The 17,643-nt window shown below is 41.1% G+C and overlaps 5 protein-coding genes across 5 annotated transcripts; 2 read left to right on the top strand and 3 right to left on the bottom strand.

Moving 5' to 3' along the window:
• Nucleotides 1-35: 35 nt before the first annotated feature.
• BBOV_III011400 (uncharacterized protein) lies at nt 36-1,348 on the top strand. The gene has a single exon (XM_001612210.2). The coding sequence runs from the start codon at nt 116-118 to the stop codon at nt 1,226-1,228; it is 1,113 nt and encodes a 370-aa protein (XP_001612260.1). The 5' UTR covers nt 36-115; the 3' UTR covers nt 1,229-1,348.
• A 9-nt stretch (nt 1,349-1,357) lies between these two features.
• Nucleotides 1,358-12,435, top strand: BBOV_III011390 (N-terminal region of Chorein a TM vesicle-mediated sorter family protein). The gene has a single exon (XM_001612209.2). It carries the CDS (start codon nt 1,438-1,440, stop codon nt 12,304-12,306), a length of 10,869 nt encoding a protein of 3,622 aa, XP_001612259.1. The 5' UTR covers nt 1,358-1,437; the 3' UTR covers nt 12,307-12,435.
• A 39-nt stretch (nt 12,436-12,474) lies between these two features.
• On the bottom strand, nt 12,475-13,788 carry BBOV_III011380 (uncharacterized protein). Its single transcript, XM_001612208.2, has one exon. It carries the CDS (start codon nt 13,761-13,763, stop codon nt 12,495-12,497), a length of 1,269 nt encoding a protein of 422 aa, XP_001612258.1. The 5' UTR covers nt 13,764-13,788; the 3' UTR covers nt 12,475-12,494.
• Nucleotides 13,789-14,255: 467 nt separating this feature from the next.
• BBOV_III011370 (uncharacterized protein) lies at nt 14,256-15,614 on the bottom strand. The gene has a single exon (XM_001612207.2). The coding sequence runs from the start codon at nt 15,582-15,584 to the stop codon at nt 14,316-14,318; it is 1,269 nt and encodes a 422-aa protein (XP_001612257.1). The 5' UTR covers nt 15,585-15,614; the 3' UTR covers nt 14,256-14,315.
• Nucleotides 15,615-16,084: 470 nt separating this feature from the next.
• BBOV_III011360 (putative integral membrane protein) lies at nt 16,085-17,437 on the bottom strand. The gene has a single exon (XM_001612206.2). The coding sequence runs from the start codon at nt 17,400-17,402 to the stop codon at nt 16,125-16,127; it is 1,278 nt and encodes a 425-aa protein (XP_001612256.1). The 5' UTR covers nt 17,403-17,437; the 3' UTR covers nt 16,085-16,124.
• Nucleotides 17,438-17,643: the final 206 nt, after the last annotated feature.

The following is a 17,643-nucleotide window of genomic DNA, read 5'->3' as shown; positions in this document are numbered from 1 at the left end:
TCACCTTGTAGATAAATAAAGTTTCGTCTCGCCGGAAGGTCAATCTGGTATACTTAACACCACTGCAGCGAAATACACGAACAAAGGCTGCTAAAGGTAGATATAATTACAACATATGCAACACAAGATGGCGAAGGTTGGCTCTAGCCTAAAACCCGTCCCGGAGGCGTCAAAAATGACAAATAACAATGTACCTGATGAACTGGCCTATATGAACCACGTGTGTCTAAGCGGTAAAGACCTAGAAGAGTTCAGGACTAAACAATGCCCACTATATGTAAAGGGCATGTGCCAAGACAGTGTTCGCTGCAATATGTCACACAGTGAAACGTGGCCGCGACGTAACCCGTCGCTGTTCAAATACGACTACAAGCTGTGCCCAAATATACAATTCTTCCGGATGTACAACAAAATGCAGCTACAAGGGAAATGCCACTACGGCCGCCGTTGCAGATACTCCCACTCCAAAGAGGAGCAACTGTACCACCCCGAATTGTACAAGACACGTATGTGTCTGAACTACCCAGATTGTAAGGGGTACTTCTGCCCATTCGCTCACTCCAAATCCGAGATTCGTGAACGCAAGGAAGGTGGTACCAAGAACAAGTCAACTAAAGTGGACAAGCCCAAAAAAGCAGAGCAGCAGATTTCGCTCACGGAAACATACTACGCACCCGATGAATCGGTTATAGATGCCTTCCAAAGTCAAATGCTCACAAACGCCATCCAGTTCCTCTACAATGAAGATTATAAGAAGGACACTAACATGGATATCAGCTCACTTAACACCACGGTTGGGTCACCAGGGACCATGTCAAGCAATGATGTGGCATCAATAATGGATTTCGACCTCAACGCAAGTCTAGGTGAGACCCTACGTCTACACGACGAAGAAGAAAATGGCATCCAATTAGTGAACCCCTACTTAACACTAGACGAATTGAATAAACGTGAAGTTGGTGCTAAAGATAACATAAATGTAGAAAATAATGAAGATGTGATACAAAAGGAAGTGTGGTCTAATGTACCTAGTGATGGACCAGAAGATGATGAAGAAGACGGTTGGCTAGAAGTAGTACTACAGACAGGACTTAAATTACTCATCGAAGATGATGACAAACAGAATAAACGCGATTGTAGTGTTGAATCAGGTAATTGCAATAAATGCGAAACAACAAAAGAATTGACCAACCAAGAGAATAACCTGGCTACTAACTGGTGGATATGAATACCGCGGTCACACACATAGGGTATGCCAAGCTATAATCACTGACTCCTTACACACAACATAGAATATATATTAAATATATACAATAGTGTACCTAACAATGAATAGCTTACGCGCTTATTGCTTCGTGATGCCACTTGTCACCGGCACATAGAACCGGTTGTGAATCTGTTACTTACTCTCTCCTTGTCTAATCAAATGCCAGTGCAATGATATATAAACTTATTGACCATCTGGTCAAATCGTTCGGAAGAGAGGTGATTGAACAATGGATACCACTCGAAAGATTGAATATCACCTCAGTTACAGACCCGGAAATCACGCTGGTCAACATACCAATACCGGAAAAACTGTTTGATAACCCTAGCATGCCCTTCCAGGTGGTTAAATCCAATATCGGTAAAGTTGTCATCCGCTGCCCCTGGAAGACAGTACTAATGAATGATGGGTCTGTATCACTCACTGTTGAAGTACACGACGTGGATGCAGTATTGAGATTTAAACGATTAGACGAGTTTGACCCCGAGAAGGTTGAGTCATTCCTGATTAAAACACGTGAAAAGCTGCTTCGTAAATGGAATGCCGCAGTATCGTCTCTGGGACTACTTTCGTCCAAAGGTGGGAATAAGGGCCACCGCGGCACGGCTATACTGAATTCCCTAAACATGGAAGTGCATAACCTAAAGATAATGATCGCCGATGACATGTTGTACGACGAGCCTTTTAGCATAACTATCGAGTCGAATTTACTCATTGGGAAAGGTATCAGCCCGGACGATCCGTCGTTACTAGATTACGAGAAACAGGGAGTATCGGATCATATGCTGAATGCATTGTGGTTTACCTCCAGTGGAGTGCAAATTTGGCTTGCAATATACCATCAAGGTGAAACTAGCAACACAGAGGATTCAATGCCCGAAAACCCCTTTGACCACTCAGATTGGATCTTGAGTGCCAAGAGGTCACGTACTAAGGGGGATACAGACCTGTCGGATACAGCATCATCACACGATAGTGATGATGATATCATAGACGAATTCCCCAGTAGGGCATCGTCGCGCTTTAGTGATGAACTATTCGATGAAGAACCGAGTGAACATATGTCACAGGATACCTCAGCTGTCTCTGAAGGTAGTTTTTGGAACTTTTGCAGCGTGCCGTGCAATGCCGACGTTGAAGAGTCAGTGGTTGAACCCGGAAACATGCATATTAAACCTTGTGATGAGGGTTTAATGAGGGTACTACAGGGCCCATACAAGCACTATAACGTGACTCCACCGGAAGGGCTTACTTTAGATATAGTATTCAAGATGTGGGCAATGAGCTCTTTGGTATCGATGCCAAATGCCAGCAAGGAGCACCGCCGAACTGTCGAGGTGTCGCTGCGTTCAACGGCATCCGTGGATACCAAAGGTCCCCCCAATTTCAACGGTAACATCCAGTTCAACCCCCTGGATCTCATGCTAACGCAATCTGGTGCTAAGATACTCTACAACATTATAAGATACATACAAATCAAGTCTTTATTCAAAACACGTGCTAGTGCCGACTACAACGGCTTGCCAGACGGACCGGATTGTCAACGTTATATCGATATTATAAGGATGCTCCAGTGGACACATAGCGAAGGGGAGTCTACGTTCGTAAAGGAAATGGAATTAAAAACAGCATTTCACAAACTGCTCCTAATGAAACAGATGGCCAATGCCACCAAGAACCGTATTGTCCGTGATAATGTATGCTTCATCAGTGTGCCCTGTATCCCAGAGGAGCATACAGAGGAAGCTGAGCATGTGCTCTTCCAGGAAAGTATAGTGCAGTCCTATACCTGGTATCAATGGGATATGACAATGAGGTTCATATTCCCGAATTTTAGCCTACACGTGGTAATGTTGCCGAATATACCAAGTACACGCACATTGCCTGCGGTAGTAATACAGCTAAGCACATTTCTCCTGGAGTATAACACCCTGTGCCGACGTGGATCCTGTGATATCTTGTTATTCAAACCGATTGTCCGCTTTGGCAAGGTCAGAGTGGCAACACGTAAACGTAGTTTCAGTGCAAAAGTTATGATGCGGCCCATGAAGGGATCGGAGCATCTATTATTCTATCCGGAGCGTATGATCACCGATGTCTATGACTTTTTCGGTAACTACGGCTCAGACTGCATTAACCATGGAGGACCATGGGAACACGTGGTCTCGAAGAATGACCATATAGTGCATATCAGCCTGCAGAAGTATGCCAACGATATCAAGAAGGTGGAGTTGCACGCACCGAAATTGGTACTGATCCTAAATGCATTTTGCAGTATGGACACCGCCATGGTCAATATGCTACTGGATACAGATTTCGTAAACGTACAACAATTTATAGAGAGCAATGAGTTACATGGATTTATGAACCCGAAAGCAGTGCAGCTGATGACATCCGAGGATGTATCCTATAGTACCAAGACCGTGGTGAAGATGTTTATTAGTGGTATAGTTGTACGTACCCTATTCCAGAGTTTACATGAAAACCAACGCCTGGAAGCTGATTGGGATAGCGTTGATGGTACCTCAACAGATCAACGTAATGTCTGTGCTAAGTTCATACTTAACGACAAAATGCTCAGTACATGGGAGTACTGCGAGGATATTGACGACCCATTTGCATTCAAGCACTCGTACTCCAATCCTGGTAGCCGTTTATTCGGGCATACCGATGGGTCCCATAAAACGGTCTATGGTAAATCGGAATTTGTATCAGAGATGGATACCATGGGATCCATGGATCAAGGTGCGTTTGTATTATTAGGACCCGAAGGATACAACAAGCTGTCGCTGAAGTCCAACCTAGTGAATCATTTGGGGAAGTTACGTAAATGGTACCGTAATACAGCGTCACTGCAGCTGCCGCAAGAGCTGCTGGGTGATCTGGGATCACTTCACTCCATGGTAGTGAAGGTCGACCTCATTACCATGAATTACCTCTCCGAAAGCTCAACAGCGTACTTCACAATAGGCACGGCATTGGCAGGATGTACTAACCTACGTGGAAACAGTACCGAGCTCCTGAATCTGAAATGTATAACATTTGCGAAAAAACGGAATGCTATTTGTGCGGACCTCGAGAATGTTTGTGCAATGCTAGATCCCAGGATACCACTATACAAAACTATAATGGATATTGTACCATCCTTGAAACAGTATATCACACGTATAGCAGAGTTCTTCAAGCGGTTTAAGTCAATATCAAAATTGGATAATAACCACTTGTACCGAGACTGTAATGTAGTATGCAGTACTGAACTTTGCAAGGCGTTGACAACGGACTACTATATGGGCTCGCCCGATGTTATAGAAGGTTGTTCCGAAGATTTAATGGATGCGCTGGAGCGTAAGGTCTGCTCTGTTGATCCTAAGGATAAGACTCTCTTCCTATCACTAGGAGCTGTGAGGGTAAATATCGCAGCGGAGCATATACTCTATGAGTTTCTAGTACATAAGGTACAAGTGGATCTATGTGGGCGCCAACGCCTGAAGCTGTATGTTGGCAGCATGGCATTGTGTAAAGTAGACGCCAGCGCCAAGCAGGTGCTACTAACCTCGAGGCAAGGTGACCTTGGTGCCAATGTGGAGGCCACGATGACTGAAGTGGATAACGGACAGCTAATGCTAGACTACAACAGTAAGGATGGAAAGTACTGCAAACTAGAAGTGCGCAATGTACATCACATGGTCGACATGGGCTTTATAACAACAGTAAATAACCTGATGAAGCAATTGCGCAAGTCACAGGGGTCGCCACCATCGCGTTTTGGTAATGTTAACGGGCATATCATGATACACCATTCAAGCGTACACTACAACGGAATTGGTGCTATGGTCGACGTATATGCTACCGTAAAAGCAACGGATGCCACCGGAGCACGGAATCTCTCGGTGGATGTACCACGTCTACATGTAACGTTCACCAGCGGAGTACAAAAACGCGTGTTTGCAGTGTCATTGTTGGACTTGATCCTTGATCTGTCTGAGTACAGGCAAAACATAGCGCTGAGACACTCATTGTGCAGCCTGGCCGACTCTCCGAACCAGGATGTTTCACTGATTAATATGGTGCTTGAACTTTCACATTGCGCAGTTTGGGGATTCCATACAGGCACAGATGATTTTAATCACGTGCCCGGGTATAGTACACTGGATGAAGCAGCACGACAGCTGGAGCTTGTGCTCCACGAAGGATGGTTCAACCACATGACATCAGCAGCATTGCCTTCATACTATGACGATTCCCCTGTTATAGTAGTCCCCCTACTCACCACGAGTTACGCAGATAACGCAAGATTGCCACCACTACTGAATAATACATGGATTAAAGACTGGTTGGAAAAGGCAAGTTTGGAGCATGATGTGCGTAAAACGGAAGTATTGATATCGAAAATACTCGGATTGTTCCCATCAAATGCGATGCAACAACGTAAAAGATGTGTTGCCAAAGTAGCAGCTTCTATTCTAAAGCTCAAGGAGGTAATGGTAGCCATTGCAAGCGTTGACCTGGTGGCACATACAGCAGTACTACACAGGGAATCTATACGCAATATACTGGATCTATTCGCATCATGCAGGTTACTAAAACAACGTAAAAACCAGGAAAACACAAGGGATAAGAAAAAGTCAATTGTTACGAAAATTGATGTGAATATAGAAGAAATTGAGGTGTTTTGTCCATACGAAACTGGTCTAAGAGTGGATAACACCCTGGCATCAACACTGTTGCCAAATGTATTGGTTAATACCCCTATGCATAAACGCAGGCCCAAGACCAAGTCTTCAGCATTCTATATCTTTAGGATACACAGCGTGCCATGCGCAATGGCAAGGTGCACAGCTGATAGTACAGTCATGATGCAAAGCAGCCTAACACTGCATCTCGTAAGGTCGCTCTACAACAATATGAAGTACCTACAGGCCATGCTAACGTATGCCTTCTTTGACTACGTGGATATGATGGAAGATGCTCGATATCAAGCTTCGAGGCACCTCTTCGATGTTAACGACGACGAACGTAAAGGGACCATCATATCATTCACTTGCCATAAACTTAAACTCGATGTGCTGTGCCCGGAGCACCGGTTGGAGTACTGGCGTGATCTAGTGCAACATACAAAAATGAACACTTGCCCAGAAGCACCAGAACTTAACCTCAACTTCAAAGTAGCACTCAGGGTAGACGTCTCTAACCTGAACTCGGATATAGCACTGGCTAATCACAAAATTGAGATGATAAAAGCTGCAATACAACACGTTGAAATAACGGATGCCTTTGATAAACAGCTGGTACAAGACCTATATGGAGCAAGGTGCGCTTTAGGTGACATTGGATACATAGATGAAACGAGTTTCTGCTACCCCGCGGATCAAGTAAGTGTTACATTGACAAGTACTAACGATGTACAAACGCTAAAGGTCACACTGGAACATACACGCACTGAATTGCAAATTGATGGAGTCAGTGTAATACTAGGATTAGTCCAAGACTTGAAATTCCCTAAACCAAAAGAGAAGTCCAATAAACAAAAACGGACGTTAATCGTGGAGTTCAATTTAAATTTACACGAAATATGGCTGTATCATAGCTTACCTAAGGAGTCCAGTGATCAGAGTGATGGACCTGATGTCGTATCAATGAGGTCAAACCTACCAACTGTCGCAGAAATTGATCAACGTGCACCCATACCACGAGTAATAAAACGAGCTAAAGAAGTAGATTATAACCTGAATGGCGCAATGACAAGGAGATTAAGTGGAAGTGATGCTGAATTCCTGCACAACGGCAAGGTACTAGGATGCTTGATAAGTGTATCGATAACATATAATAGATCAGGATGCTCAAGCTTCAAAATTAAATATATGGGTGTGACACACGCTAAACTGAGGCTTATAAACGGGCTTAAGGTACTAGCTGATGAACGCAACGACTGTTTGTTGGATACATTGAATAATGATGAAAGAAACCTTTTTGAATTCAGAGAAAGCTGCATTAGCATGAAACGCTTGGATAATGGACACCTAATAGTTGCATTCCAAGCATCGAAGCCAAGAGTATCTATCAATGTGGACCAGCTTTTCCACCTGTGCCTGCTTAAACCATACCTAATAACAACTGCCATAGAAACACTAAAGGCACATAAAATGCACTGGAAAGGTACCGTAGAAACTTCTAGAGAAGAGGAACCTGATGATAGTATGGCAGTGGAAACACATGATTTCATGGATGCAGTAAGTTACGTAGCAGCCAAATACGATATACCGATGGTGGACCTCTCGAAAATGAATGGAGTATACAAAATGTCATCTGATGTCGAAGAAGCTAACATAGAGGCTTTACAAGTGAGAGAAAAGGGAAATGCGAAAGTAGCGAAAATGCTGCATTATATAAATAAGCTGCTGTGGCATGATGACGACCCACAGTTAACAGTGTCAGTGGCACTAAGTGATTGTAAATGCTCAATGTTCTCACATAAAAATGAGCTGGCATTAACATTCAATATGCACCAAATCTCATTCGATCTCACACATACAGCACCAACAAGCAAGAAACGTACAGTCGTGGACTCATCAATGATATTCAACATAAGCACGTTCAACACACGCCTGGATAATCATGATACAGTGCTACAAACAACCGTTGCTACATTCAAGGTGACTTACGAAGATGTTGGCTTCGAAATGCCAGCGCTGGATCTGAACATGCACCTAAGCGGGTTGGCACTAGAAGTTAATCCGTACCTGATGCAGTTAATGAAGCAACTGAAAACAGTTTCCAAAGTGCTATCCTCTGGAGATCTGGGAGTTCATATAGCACCACTAACTTCATTGAAGCTGTATAATGAACTTGAAGTTAACGTGGCTATATATGGAGGTAGATCTGGACAAAGGAAAACAGTTGACCTCATGCACCTACCTTCACAGCGATACACCAACGTATTTGATAAGGAAATATATATATTCATCTCCAAAAAATCGAGTAAAGGATCACTTTCGCAACCTAGAGATACATTCATGCAACACTTCACATCGTTACATGCTAACGCACATGATTGGACAAAGTGGTTAGCAAAGGAACAGGATTGTTTGCTGCTGGGTAACAGCATAAACGTCAGAAGTGCATTGACAGTACTACGCGGGAAAAACAGCGCTAAAGAAAGAGGAATTGATATACAAGCAATAACACAGGCACACCCTAACCTGTCACTAGCATTCATAGGCAAGTACCACCTGGAACAAACCGGATCAAGGTTATTCAGAGTACCCAATAGCATGGGAATGGTACTCATGGAGCAATACACGGACGATTCCATGGAACCATATATCATACTGTCGTCGTCAATCAGAATACAAAACTCAACGGATATACCCATAAGCATATATATTGACAATAAAATGGGATACTTCGCAAAAGTAGCATTGAAACTAACACAGCATGCACAAACTACCGAAGAGCTGGAGGAGATGTATCTAGAACCTTATTCTAGCGCAAGTGTGCCATTAAGCTGGTTTAGTACAGCTATGATGCCCATGGTGGCACCTATATTCTCGAAAGAGGAAGATTCAGAAAATGGTGTGCCATTCCAGTACCTATATAACCTGCTTAACAGAAACAGCACAAGTGATAATACAGTGGAACCAGTAAAAGAAGTCACGTTAATGCTAAAGGGAATTTTAGCATTCAAGGTAACAATACTGGCAAAAGAAGCAGCAAGTACAAATGATTTCGGATCGTGCCTCTATCATTTCAATATCAATATAGAACCCATGGCAAAATTAGTTAACATGCTGCCATGCGATGTGCACCTGTACATATCGCTCAACAGATTGAGCCTTAACGAAGTCAATGAGAATATAAATGAAGATGGGCAAATGCCACTTAACAATAAATATACAGTAAGCGCAAGGCTGAAACCAAGAGAAAGCTTTGGGATCGTTTTCTCGGATCAGAAGCTATTCATGCGTTTAGGGGTAATCGGCACACAACAGAGGAAATGGAACCCAGAATTACAAACAAGCGCTGAATCACTGGAGTATATGTCACCGGTGTTCCAAGTCTTCCTAAATAGTACCGGATCTGTAAGCATCGTTAAGGCACTAAGGCTAGTCAGAGGGCCCATAGAAGATCTGATGCGATGTGGATCACAAGATAGCCCAGCATGGCAGTCGTTCATAAACCAATACAAGACAATGTCGATAACAATCGACATATCAAGGCACTATATCAGGCTATGGTGGCCTTTTATATTCGAAAATATGACGTCAAACTCGCTCATTGTTAATGGAAGACTGCTGGCACCAAAAGCAAGATACTTTGGGAACCTCTATGATGCATCGAACTGTAGAATAAGAGCACTCATCGCAACACAAAAACAAACTTCTAACACAAAATTAGGAGAGTACGCAATGAGCCAAAGCATTAAACTTGATGCTACATCAACCACGGACTTCAGACCACCCATGAAATTCACAATTGCAATGAATAAAAAGACAACGACGCAAATGATACCTGTAGAAAGCTCAGCATCAAATACTCAGTTATTTGAATCGTTGACCAACAACCCAAACGTTGTAATGAGCAGAAGATATGAACGAAACCATAAAATTGTATCTGCTGATATGGATGAGATTAACCAGTATATAGCAGAAGAAGTACAGAAAACAACGGAGCCGGAACAAGCACAATGCATGTACTTGTGTCTGGGTTCTACTGTAAGATACGCAGATTATCCATATGAAATGTGTAAGATTGTGAGCTTCACGGATATGTACACCTTTGTAAACAAACTGCCCTTTGCAGTGTGCGTCAGAGGAGCAACTGTAAATAGCCAACAACAAGATATGCTGACTTCAGATGTAACCAGCGATATTGTGCTGCTTCCAGGTGACTCTGGATGTCTACATACAACTTATACAAGCGCATACGTAGCAAGCATGGAAAATGGAATGTGCAGTGGTGTATTCCCATTGCAATACCAAAGGGTGCCATACCTGTTCCAACTAGAGATTAACTCGAGACATGTCACTTACTCCACTGTCGCAACGCGAGGTGTCCTTATACAAACAAATGTCATATCGGGGGTGTTCAAAGGATCGAAAGTGCCATACAGCCATAACGGATACTATTTCGTACTGTCACTGCCAAAAAAGCCACAGTACCAAATACTCAATCTCACAAAATATACCCTGGCATACACAGTACCTGAGAACATTAAATCAAACGAAGCACAAGATGTAGACAATTACAAGAATCATGAACAACCATTGGATAAGGCAACACTCAACAAAATAGGTATACTGCCACCAGTATCGATCACCCATTACGTCACAACGGTTAATGACAAAGCACAGGAATCACCACAAGTAGCGCTGAAAGTAATACAAGTGGATAATTCCAGCTGGGGACTGCAGCAACTAGATTCAGGCAGAGATGGCTACCAAACAATAACATTCGTAGATAAAGGGACGACGGTAAATATATACGCTAGTATCATTATACGAGCTAATGGTACAAGAATAGTAGTTGCAGTGGAATCGAAGAAGGCAGCTATAGAGTTAAACAGAATTGGAAGTTGCGCAATGTCCAATGGACCCAAACTGCAATGGTCAAATATATATTTTAACTTCCTCACGCCAAGAATCACAGTCACACTATCCACAAATAAAAAGGTTATACTGGCGCTGCATCTAACAAACACAAGTGTTGGAGTCACCCTTGCACCATCGAAAAAAGAACAGCTGGTGCTCGACCGTGATAGTAACGAGGCAGAAACTTATCGGAGCAATACTGTAGAGTTTGACGGGATTATACAAAGCATACATATAGACCACTTCCTTCAGGGATATATACCAGTTATTCTCAAAAGCTCAGCTAAAAGGTCGTCCACCCAAGAAAGCTTCCTGCATCTCAGGGTACTGCTGTCCAACCTTATGGCAATAGGACTGCCAGTGTACGACCTGATACAAATCAAAATGTCACCAATGTCCGTTAATATTGAAACTGCTGTCATTGAGCAGCTACTAGGATCAGTGGAAACCATGCTCAAGCTCAGGAGACCGAAGTCGATCACCATAAATGAAGAAGGTACAAGTAACGATGATGTGGTAACACCAGAGCCTAAATGGGTTGAAATGGAACCTACACTGCCAGTATATATCCGTAAACTAACAATTGATCCTATAACGCTAAGTCTGGCTATAAGGACGTCCTCATTGAGGTTAACGCACCATACCATGAGGATAGTGGATGCATTACCCTTGGATACGCCATGCGTGTATGTACACTTCGCCAGAGTGGCGCGATCATGCCTTATAGTCGGTTGGCGCGAACTCATGCATTCACTGAGGAACACCTACCTCAGGCAACTTATAAGACAATCGCTTCCAAGCGCATGGCTGTCAAATATATTCGCAGTGTTACATAGACTGTTCAATGGACTCCTGCTGCTTGTAGTACAGCCAATACAGTCTGCAACAAGGTTTAAAAACGTACTAGAAGGGTTCTTCATAGGCATGGGTAGTGGTATCATGCTGTGCTTACTATATATGGTAGGAGGTACCGCCCAAACCCTAGGGCATGTACTCAACGTATGCCACAAAATAGTAGGTGGACAAAGGTCAAAGCCACAAGGAGTATTGGATGCAATATGGCTTGGGCTAAATGCGCTGTTCCTACATGTGTTCTTCACACCGTGGAAGAGGCTGTACATAGACTTCACAGAAGCGCAGTCTAGTGGTGATAGCGTTTTTAAAATAAGTGTCGGGGTTTTCATTAACCTCACCAGATGCGCTGTATCGCCACTTATCGGGGTAGTCAACATGCTGATTACCGTAGTGGAAGGATTCTCTAACGTGCTGCTTGGAGATTTCGAACAGTTCACTCATGTTTATGAAAGTGACCAGTTGGGTGGTCCAGGAAATGTCAACAATCCACAACAAGATAGGCGCTCAGATACACGAGATAGCACCAATGTGGAAATGCAGACATTGCAGAGACGCAAAACATCCCTCATACTCAACAAAAGAGTACACTCACGTTGACAATGCTCTAATGTATATATTAAATAGTTTGTAGTGCACAATACCAAGTGTTCCAATCAATATAAAGTGTAACTAAGAAATTAAAAATGATCTAAACTGCCTTTTTGGCTTATAAATATTAGGCCTAACTAAGTCAGGATACCCGACTCAATAGACCAAATTTTAAAATGAGTAAACTAGATATGTCACTAACATCGACGATTGTACGCCCAAGTAGGTACTTGAGGCCACCACTTGTATATACGTCGTAACGATCTCTCATAATTGACGCCGATTTGCTCAACATAGCGTGCCTGATGCCCGGAAGTATGCCTCTTAAAAACCCAATGCTTGTCAGCTGACAGTGGCTCCTCCAAATCTCGAGTGTGGACTATAACAAATGATTCGTTGTTGGTTGAATGAACAAATAATTCAATAAACGTAACAAATTCGTGTTCCTTTACAGTGTAAATCTCAGCCATTAAAAAGGCATCGAACACACGAACCGATATGTTCTCCACATTGTTTATAGGTAAAATAGTATACTGGTTGTAATACCACTGTAGTCGCCTGCAGTTGGTCAAAGTCACAACATTGGGATTCTGCGGAGAAAATCGAGCAACGTCTATATCAATGTGAATGGGACGTCTAGCCGCTGGAGATGGCAAAAGCTTGTGATACTTAGGATATGAATGCAGCATATTTATAGGAATTAAGAAATCATGATTACCGGGAGGTAGGTTTAAAATGTATTCTCGATCACCTGTATCCGAAACCGTTATAACAATGTAATCCTCATCAAATACATACATAAAACCTGTAATGTGCCCATACAGTGAATTGGGCGGAACATAGACAATACTAGATGAACTCTCAATGTTAGTAACAGGTGATATGATGTATTTTTCATCAAACCATAAACGACTTAATGCATGCTCCTCAGAATCTTCAGCACGATTGCCAAGGTAATACCAATTATAGTCCTTGTTGTCGCGTGTAGCCATTTTTCGGTGTATTAGCGGGTGAGTATCGGCAGTTGACAAATCTAGCTTTAATGAAATAAATCCATCAACAAAAAAATCCTTGGCAAGCTTGCTAACGGATCGTACACCATTAATAGACAATTCCATATACACCCGCTCATGCTCCTCTGAAATATTAGCACCAACAAAAGTAACTGACACAAACATAGTTATCGTACCACGACTCATTAACTCCACAAATATATCTGTCATACCACTAGAAAATTTGGGGACGTCCATCTCAAATATACCATACTTCACCCTAGTTATCGTATCAGACTTCGTGTATAGAAGATGATATATGCCTCCATTGTTGAAAGTGCCAGAGTATCGGCTAATTTCGTCCTCCGAGGCATCGCTCCCAAAATCAAGAACGCGACAATGAACGCCGGAATAGATTTTATAAAAGCAAAGCAACAGTATATAAACGTTTGTCAACATTGATGAAAACGCCATCTTGATACTATATGGTAAAACATTTAATGAAGATATACTAGGAATTTATATATTTAAGGCTTGCATGAAGTAATGAGACAAAAGGAATTTTCTTGCAACCACTGATGCACATGGTGAAGATAAAATGCTGAAGAGACAAAAATGAATGTAAAATATATAACAAGAAACATTTTAATAATACTATATATGATATCAAAGTCTTGATATTAATAAAAAAAAGTGACTACATATAAGAACCGGATAAAGAACAGTAGACATAATATTTTCAAAATAACAGGAATGACTCAACGAAAAAGGCTAGTTGGACACCTTAATATATTGTCGTATTAATCATTATATAATTGTTCAACTAGTAACCGCAAAAAACGTGAAATACAAAATGACACTGCCGTATTTAACTCTACAACATAATAGTGTAGAATCTATAACTTCAGATATGTAAAAGCCATAATGATAACTATAATTCCATAACGTTTATAAGCTTATTAGATATGCATTTGATGTATTCGGTACCATATTCATCGTGTAACGTTTACAATATCTCTGCTGAAATTAAAAAAGGCGGTACTCGTCGTAGTCCAACCCAGTAGCAGCTGTTGGGATATTGTACAAGTTATCTAGGCATTCTTTCAAATCAGGTAGAACAACAAGTTTATAACCAGGGGATGTTATATTGTTGTTGAATTGGAATACATGACGGATAACCGGATACCCAGTAACTGATAGATCAAGAACATTGACAACCACATAAGTCAACGGCTCCACTACATATTTAAATATCTCAACATGTGTTACTTTTTCATTTTCTGGCGACTTGTATATATCGATGCCTACGTGTACATGCTTCACCTCAACGGATACGTGGCCAAGGTTGTGACCTGGTAAGAGTAAATGCTGACCGTATATCCAGTCACCCCTGCGCAAGTTTTCAACAACCACGACATTTTTATCAGGGAACGTCTTACGGGATATATCAATAACAATATGCCTAATCTCGGATGCAGCACCATATAACAAAGGCCACTGTGAATGATCCTCATTCGTCAACATATTTCTTGGCTGAAACACATCAAGGTTGGCAGGTGGAATGTATAACTTATACTCCATGTCACCTCTTCCGCTTACAGTTATATATATGATATTAATATCTCTATACGGAGTAATACTTGTAATTGAACCAATAATATAGGTTGTCGGTCCACCAAGCATGGATGAGAACTTGTCAAAATTTTTAATGGGAGATATAATGAACTCACCCTTACCGTACCATAAACGACTATGTGAGCTTTCTTCATCGTTCGGAAGTTCGTTACCCACTAAATATTTAATGGATGGATTGCCTCTTGTAGTTTCAATATAATAATCAATCACTGGATTGATGTAGTCATAATTAAAATCCATTGCAATCCTAATAGGGCCATTTACAAAATTCATCAAAGTTTCGTGGGAAGACAGATATACAACCTCATCATGTTTCTCTAGGTGTATAGTCTTAACCACCTCTGATACGGCATCGCCAACATAAGTTATCCTTAATAGATACCTTTTATAACGACGAAACTCCTCAACATATATACGAACTACAGGTTGACCAATAAGTGTAGGTGAGCTTAACAATTGGTGGGCAAACATTATACTGACGTGCTTATCATTCTCTACATCAAGCAAACGATAGTGCCCATTCTGCGGGAAATAACCGTATGCCTGTCGTACATTTTCCGAGAACTCCAGTTTATTTAAATTCAATTCTATACCACTAATCAACCGGATGTATATACTGCAAACCATAAGTATGGTTATAAAGAACTTGAAAATTGCCATCTTAAAGTTCTGCTTAATTGTTCTAAATCATTTGCAATGTCTTCAGTCCGTGTCTCCCCAAGCTAGCCAGTTGAAAATTCCTACTTGACATTTTAATCATTCCCAATATGAAATATCATTGATCACATAAATCTCCAAAGAATCCTACATATGTCTCATTAAGCTATGGCTGTTTATAGAGTTGTAGTTCTTTGGGGAATTTATACAATATTTTAATTACGTAATATACAACTTGCCTCCGAGAAGACAATTTTATCAGCGGTTACTGCAAGATAGCATCGTTTATCCAATGTTATATGACCCCTGAGCAAAGTCTAAAGAAAATGTTTGCTTAAACTGAAGTGGTGGTCCACTGAGCGATGAAAGTCACCCATCCATCATACATACGCCTCCAAAAAAATTCTCTATGTATATAACTTTTGGAGTAACATGCTATAGGGTTCGGTGAACTTTTAAAATATAAAATACTTAATTGCTTATCGAATCGAATTGCGTAATTGTCTAGAAAGTAAAGAAGATAACTAAGTGGACCAACAAAGTCTATTCAGACGGCACATGAAGGTCGCTTAAATCATCGGGAAGTAAAGTGAATATTCTACATAACTTCCTTAAAGCTTCCTTCCCTTGTACGTCATCTAAAAGGGAGTAAGCTGGTGAAGACAAACTGTTGTTGTATTTAAAAACGTATTGTCTTTCAATAGATGGGTTCTCTAACATTTTAGTATTCACCACCACATACACCAAGATGTCGAACTCTTCCTTAAATATTTCAACATGCGTTACTATTTCGTCATCCTTGACATCGTATATGTCACATCCACGCCCTACATGTTTTACGCTTACATCAATCTCTTCCATGTTACGTAATGGGAGTATAGCATGCTGCGAATAGTTCCATTCACCACGCCGTATATTCGATAAAATCACGACATCACCTGAGGGTCCTTCTTTCTTAGATATATCTATCACAATCTTTATAGGCCTAGAACCAGCAGGGATGCGTTGATTGGTACCTATAATGGTTAGGTCTTTCACAATGCACATAGGAGTGAAAATGCGTTCGTGATTCCGAGGAATATGCAATGTATATATGCGGTCACCCGTACGTCCAAGAGTTATTTGTATTGTGTGTCCATCGTCAAACTGTGAAAATCCAGATATATGCCCTATTAAAGAAGATGGACCATAACCTGTTACTCGAGATGCAGCATCTATGTTGACAATAGGAGATATAAGAAAGTCGTTATCATTGGACCATAACTTGCTAAAAGATGAATTGTTATGGTGAGGTATCTTATTAGCAACATAGTACCAAATAGTAGGTTTACCTCCATTAAATACAATTTTAGAATCAATGACAGGATGTACACAACCAGATGACATATCCATACGAATCATTACAGGACCTCTAAGAAAATTGTTCTTCATACTCCTAGATATTCTATACGTAGTTCTCATGTACTTCACGACATATGTCCGTTGAACCCGACCGAAAATAGAGTTGCCATAATATGTAACACCTATCAACCACGTATCGTCACGCTTCCACTCTTCTATAAATACATGTGATGTAGCTGTACCGTGCATGAATGGCCGACTAATCTTCAAAGCCCCGAAAACGACAGCTGACGCTACCCGGGTGGTAGTCTGAAGAAGTCTGTAAGTGCCACCATAATTTATATGGCCGTGAATGACTTGTACATCACGGGTGAATTCACTCTTGTCAATATCAAAAGGAAGACATTGTGAAAATGTTATAAATAACCAACATGTTAGGCACAATATTGTTCGAATGCCGAACATATGACAAATCTCCATTTCCAAAAAATATGTTGCTATTCAATTAAATAGATTTTGAAAATTAGACAAAACTAGCCAATTAATTTATATTACATTATTTGCATTCTAGTACCTCTAACAGTGAATAAAAATTTTATTATCCGTTTTCCTACATAGGAAACAACAATATACTAATAAATATTGCAAACAATCTTGAATTGATAGTATGATTTATTGCGATGCATTCAAGCATATTTTTTTGTAAGGTAGCCAAATTTTA

This window comes from Babesia bovis, chromosome 3, assembly GCF_000165395.2.
Source record: "Babesia bovis T2Bo chromosome 3, whole genome shotgun sequence".
Lineage (NCBI taxonomy): Eukaryota > Apicomplexa > Aconoidasida > Piroplasmida > Babesiidae > Babesia > Babesia bovis.
The sequence above is the reverse complement of the archived record's forward strand: the minus strand, read 5'-3'. Positions and strand labels throughout refer to the sequence as shown.